Source organism: Colobus angolensis, unplaced genomic scaffold (assembly GCF_000951035.1).
Source record: "Colobus angolensis palliatus isolate OR3802 unplaced genomic scaffold, Cang.pa_1.0 Scaffold322, whole genome shotgun sequence".
In the NCBI taxonomy this organism is placed as follows: Eukaryota; Metazoa; Chordata; class Mammalia; order Primates; family Cercopithecidae; genus Colobus; species Colobus angolensis.
This window is the reverse complement of record NW_012116511.1, coordinates 3,251,206-3,257,678: the sequence shown is the minus strand read 5'-3', so window position 1 is coordinate 3,257,678 and position 6,473 is coordinate 3,251,206. Positions and strand designations below refer to the sequence as shown.

The window sequence follows — 6,473 nt, the reverse complement described above, 5'->3', positions numbered from 1 at the left end:
AAAATACTATTCAACTATTTCTCTATTGTTGGACATTTATGGTTATCTATAGGTTTCTAATGCTATAAATGAATTCATTATATTTTAAATAAACTCCTTAGGAAAGATTCATGAAAGTTAACTTCTCAAAGGACATAAATATTTTAAAGCTCTGGAGATACACTCTGTTTTATTGATTTAAAGAAGGTTTGTAGCGATTTAACTATGATCAGTAGTGTATAAAAATATGTTTCAACACATTCTAACACTCGATGAGGATTATTATTTTTTAAAGTTCTAGCTGATTTGAAAAGACAAAATGGTGTATCAGTACACTAGGTTAAACATTTTTAATAGGCATGTTAACAATTGTGTTTCTTCAGAGATTCTAGTGTTTTTTTCTTCTACCGGTATTAACATTATAAATTAAGGACATTAATAAATAATCACAAGGTTCTTTTGTGTGTATGTACCTTTGACAAAATTTTGTGCCACAGGTAATTTCACACATTTACAAAGCTTTACCACAAAATGTATTTCACTGTTACTATATTCCACTTCAGTCTACTACACCAGCCACCTTACATTATTCTTTGCAATGTAACACTTGGAGTGATCCTTTTAGAAATAAAAATCAGACCATGTTATCCCTGGGCTCACAAACCCTACAATGGCAGCCTAACTCAATTTTAGTATGAACTAAAATCATCATGGCCTACAAGGCACCACTTATCCAATTTTGTGATTTATCTGCCTTCATTTTGTATTCCTTTCCCCTTCACTTATGGATCTCTGAACATCTTGGCCTGCTGACTGGCATTCTAACATCTTTACACATGCCTCCAGGCTTCTGAAATGACTCTCCCTTCTGTCAGAAACATTATTGCCCTGGACATAACCCATCACTCCCTCACTTACTTCAGGTCTCTACTCATATTACTTCCTTAACAATGAGTTCTTCTTTGATCATCCTTTCAAAATTGTAAACCATTTCTTCCCCCTGTCTCAATAATATTCCCTACTTCCTTTCCTAACATTATTTTTCTCTATAGCACTTGTCATGATGTATATTAGTTGATTTATTTATTTTTATTGCTGTCTTAATTCAATCGGCTATAAGATCGACAAGAGGAGATTTTAACATGTGTCCCAAGGTTTAGAAACATGTCTGGCACATAGTATACTCTCAAATAAACATTTGTGGAATGAATACATGAATGAATAGATTTTATAGCATCATGAAAACAGAACTTGACAAAGGTTTTAAGAGAAAAAGCAGTTTTGATATAACTTTTTAAAATAGAATTTTAGAGTACTTACCCTTTCCAGGGTGAATGTCCTAACTACATATTCAGCAAGTGGTTCCATTTCTACACAAGTTACTTTGAAGTCACCATAAACTTCAGTATCATCAGGCCAATATTTATAGCATTTAACCTAAGTGACAAAAAGAATACATAGACCTGAATACATAATACTAATTAGCCAAGGTGATTTAATTCCAGCAATAACTCTTTAGGTCACAATTAAAACTCAGTTAAAAATCTATAAATGAGAAAAAAAAATCTATTATACAATAAACAGAGTTCATATAGTCTCACAAAAAATAACAAGCCTAATAATGCAATTAGATTCTAGTACAAAATTAAAGCTTATATTGTTACTCAATGAGAAATCAAATAATTTCTCAGCCATTCAAGGTCTACTTAGAAGTACTCAATTAAAATGCTGTGCCCATAAATTTTTTTAAACAATTGGATGATATTCTATTTTGAGTATCTTATATGCTGCCTCTCAACTATATTCATTTTTATGACAAAAAAATTCTTTTTATTCCTCTTACCCGGCCAACCTCAACTAAATTTGTAACCATCACAATGCAAGCAGATTGTTCTTGCCAAATCATCCTCCAGAAATCATATACTGTTTCATGAACGGGACCTATGAAGAAATTAATTAGAATATTATGTTATCAAAGGAATTTTGTAGTTAGTAAGAAGTTTAGCTAAGATAAGCAGAGTAAACGAAATAATTCCAAAAAAAAGGTCTAGCGCAAAATATCACTGAAAATACTTAAATTTAGTTCATATCTAAATTCCCACAATAGACAAAAACATAGGCATATGTAAGTTTTTTTTTTTTCTTCTTCTTTTTTTTTCAATTTGCCCTCTATACTTCCCAATTTAGAAGAAACTATCACTAGTTTCTCGGGTATTTATATTGGTCACTAAGTCACTTTAATACATCTTCAAATATATGTAAAAACTAGAACTCTTATACCACCATCAACCAGACAGCATATATTACCAATTAAATAAGTGCCCACTATTTATAAATAGTGCACGTTTAGGGATCAATAAAAAACATATCCTTACACGTAAGGACATACACTAATCTTATCATTATATAACCTCCAAACTGCAAAAGCATGTGCTGGGCTATTTTCTACTGAATACCATAAAACTGAATATTGTTCACACTATGGTTGATCTTTCTAACTTTAAAGAGTATACAACTGAACTCAATTACTCCAAACATATGTGAAAACATAGAAAAATGACCCTTGTCAAAAGAGTAAACCTAGCTTTTGCTTTACTTTCCTTTTATATAAAATAGATGTACAGGTTTCTCTTCTGAGGGCCAGTAGTCAATTTAGAGAGATAACTACAGATGTTTTTTGTTTGTTTGGATACTTTTACTCCCCAGTGTACCATTATAACCAGATCTCTCTACTTTCTTATTATTTTCCATGAAGAATTAACTTGACTAAATTCCATCTCTTTGTTTTGTCTCAGTCTTGACTTGTCAAAAAATTGCTCAGTATAATAGCTCATTATAACAATATTGGTCTTGGGTACTATTAACAAACTTGCTGCAAGAAGACAGGCCTCTTATATGAGACTTCTTTTTCCTTTTCTCAAAAATGAGTAATTCCTCTGGCTGGCACTATGGACTAGTGCTCTGACCTATCTGTATAACAAGGATCGAATCATAATAACCACTACCAGCTTTTCTTTTACTTTTAATTAAAAGTAAATCAAGCGTAAATTTATATAAGCTTTACACACATAACAAATTTGTACTGTACAAATGAGTAAGGAGCAGTGTTAATCAGAAGGGCTGATTTTTTTGTTACTAACATAAAATAAAATAAATAAAATAAAAACCACCATATAGATGAATAAGCAAGTTTGTTTTTTCTATAACATTTAACAAGGCAAAATTTTACCTTGGGTTGCAATGTAATGACTTGGTCTCTGGTAGCCCTAAAATAGGAGAACAAATTAGTTATCATTTTACATCAATATCAGAAATAAATGAATGAAGGCATAAAAAGATGAAGACAACCACCTGTTAAGATTAAGTTATAATAAAAAGTCCAGAAGTGAGTAGTGAACACATAGTTCACTTCTCAAACCTACGTTATCTGAAAGGTAAACGTAAAACAAAAATTAAATATTTTAAAGGCTCTGATTAGAATATATATTGTATAATTTATTTTTGTTTGCCATGGAATATAACCTCATAGATTTTGTTTGGTTTCACTAAAATGTTTATGCCTTCATGTAAACGTTTAGTCATTCATTCCTGGTAAAATAGTGTTTAAAAATATTAATTCCCATTTTATCATCCAGAAGTACAACACACTGCATTACAAATGGACGAGGACATATTAGAACCATAAAAAAAATAACAGAACATTCCAATGTTAGAGCTGGACAATGCATGTGTGCATCCAATCAAAGTCCTGCTGAGATTTTTAGAGAATATTCCTGTTCGATAATATATTCAGGGATATGCAAAAACTATTTTGTGCGTGCTCACAATGTTAATTTACACACACATAATTATAGGTACACACATATATATATATAGGGAAAGAAGAGTTTTTAAGAATGCATCTTATCTTGAGTAAAAATTTAGTATTTTTTTTTCAGTGTGCTAAAAGTTCTGTTGAGGAGGAATAGATTGTTAGTTGCTCTCAATTGGTTTGAATACCAACAGAGCATAAGTTGCAAAAATGTTGATGATATGATCCTAAGTTCTGAATTTGTTGCATATTTACAAATAAGCCTTAGTGAAAGTCTGTGGTACAATTTGTCCACTTATTGGTGTGGGCAACTCAATACACATATTAATACATGTGAACTGAGATCTTCAACCTAAAATTTAATAGCAGGAGTATGACGTTGCAAATTTGGAAGATTTTACCTTTTTAATATACCACAATATTTTATGGAAAATAGCACAATGTTTTATGGAAAAAATTTTCCAAGCTTTATATGTATTTGCAGTTCTTAAAAAAATACCAATTGCCGAAGTATATACTTATATCTTTTACATATAATGAACTAATGGGAGAGGGAAAATTATGAAATTGTATAGAAATAGACCAAAACACACTGGGGTCTTAACAGAAAGACTGGATAACAAGTCTTATTTAAAATACAGTCCTACGGTATGAACCATGAAATAGTTTTATAACAAGGCTCCAGTGTACATGTCCTGGCAGAAAACCCAGGTTAAAGTAAATAGGTAAGAACAATTACAAATTTTTCATAGAACTGTTGATCATTTTATTCTAAAAATTAGACCATTAGCTTAGTTTTACATAATGACATGTTTGATAAATTTAATGAATAAGAGTAAGATTATGATCAGAAGTTGAACCCATATACTCATATACTATGCTTTATAAAATATACTAATTCAACTAAATACATACAATTCATAACATAAACTCTAAAATGTGAACTTAATAAATATAATGAAAATTATTTCCTATTTATGGAAATTAGAAAATGTTGGGTCCTAGGTTTCATATCTTTTATGTCTATAAAAGTATACATATGCTGCCATACTTAATACCCCCACCTTTTGTCTTATAATTACACATATTATGAATCAATTTAATTACAGCACACCTAAATTTTAATTGTAAAAAAAAAAAGTTGAAGTTTAATGAGTGCTAAGCATTGGGCAAAATGCTCAACATGCATGACTTCATTTAATTCTCACAACAAAGTGATGAGGTTAGTACTATTATTATTATCCCCACTGTAAAGATAAGGAAACTGAGGTACAGAGAGAGAAGTAATATTCCCAAGCTCTCCAGTGTGATTATGAACCAGGTGGTATCACAAAGAGCCTGTCCTCCCTAAAGGTAATGTAACATATTGCCCTTTAAGAATGTTTTATATTTTGTTTGATAATTACTTCCTTTAAATAAAGAATTTGCATGTAGATATATATGCAATCAAAATTTAACAGTGAAATATATGATCGAAGCAAACTTTTTCATTTCTGTGATTCGATATATATGTGTGATATGTGTATTTTACAATTGAAATTTAGTAATTATTTTGCCTGAGTAATTGTCTTACTTTAGAAGCCAATACAACACATCACAAAATAGTCTCCCTACTCATTTTAACCTCAGAAGTCAAATGTAAAAAGTAAAATTTCAGTCACACTAATACACATCATACTATCCAGCTTCTCACATATGTTTAGGGAAGGGTAAGAATAAAAGCCAGAAACAGAAATCATCAACAAATAAAACTCGAGTACATAATAAATTGTCAAAGCTAAAAATGGTCCTGTTTTTCTACACAAGAAAAGGGAAGGAGGTAAAATAGATCTTTACGCATGTGAAAGAATTACAAAAAAACGAACAGAGATACATTGTATGAAGCTAATTAGGTGAAGCATGCAGAAATAACTAGTAGTAGGAGAGCATTAGTAATAACTGTAATTAAGAACGTTTGTATTTATAATAGGGTGCTGTTATTTACATATAGTGGTACTTACATCCCTGTACAGCCAAATCTACAGCCCAAACCAAAGTCAGGTGTGAAAGAAAGCACAACAACATCAGTAAGTACTAGGACGTAGAACAAGGAAAAGTGTACAGTTTGTACTTTTAAATTTTAAAAAGCTAGCAATCACTTTATAGGTAATAGGCAAAAAGGTTCACATATATAAGTCAATAAAGTAGATATACTTAACTATAAAAATACTTACATCAATATAGTTGGCATTAATATAATCTGAGGAAGGATCATCCTCTACGGGTTGCAAAATTACTCTGGAGTGATCATCTAAAAATTTTAAATAATAAATATAAGCTGTTAAATTTTCTCCCTGTTCTGAGGCAATGTCATTGGTTGAGACTAAAGAATTCAGTGGTTGCCCATAGTCTATCCATAGTATATTACTACCAAATCAGTCCTTTGAAGAAACATAAGAACTTTAGTGAGCCTTGCTATTACATTTATAATACTCTGTGACTAAAGCTTCACTGACTTGAACCTTCATAGTTAGTGTTTAGGGAGACATGAAATTGTCTGGTAAGTAATCATTTGAGTCATATAATTGTCCACATAACTGAACTAGACATAACTTCTAATTTTGCTTCTTAGTCATGACTTTAAATGGGTTGGATCCTTTTCTTCTGCACTTTACAGCAAATGAGCCACAAAATTAAAAAGTGA

At 30.8% G+C, this 6,473-nt stretch overlaps 1 protein-coding gene across 1 annotated transcript in view; it reads right to left on the bottom strand.

Moving 5' to 3' along the window:
- PTPRK (protein tyrosine phosphatase, receptor type, K) overlaps positions 1-6,473 on the bottom strand; it is a 587,115-nt gene that overhangs the window by 24,936 nt on the left and 555,706 nt on the right. The window contains exons 20-24 of the mRNA XM_011951661.1: positions 6,004-6,080; positions 5,791-5,808; positions 3,209-3,245; positions 1,823-1,920; positions 1,300-1,416 (exon numbers count right to left, since the gene is read on the bottom strand). Coding sequence (XP_011807051.1) covers positions 1,300-1,416; positions 1,823-1,920; positions 3,209-3,245; positions 5,791-5,808; positions 6,004-6,080 — 347 coding nt within the window. The remainder of the gene's footprint in view (positions 1-1,299; positions 1,417-1,822; positions 1,921-3,208; positions 3,246-5,790; positions 5,809-6,003; positions 6,081-6,473) is intronic.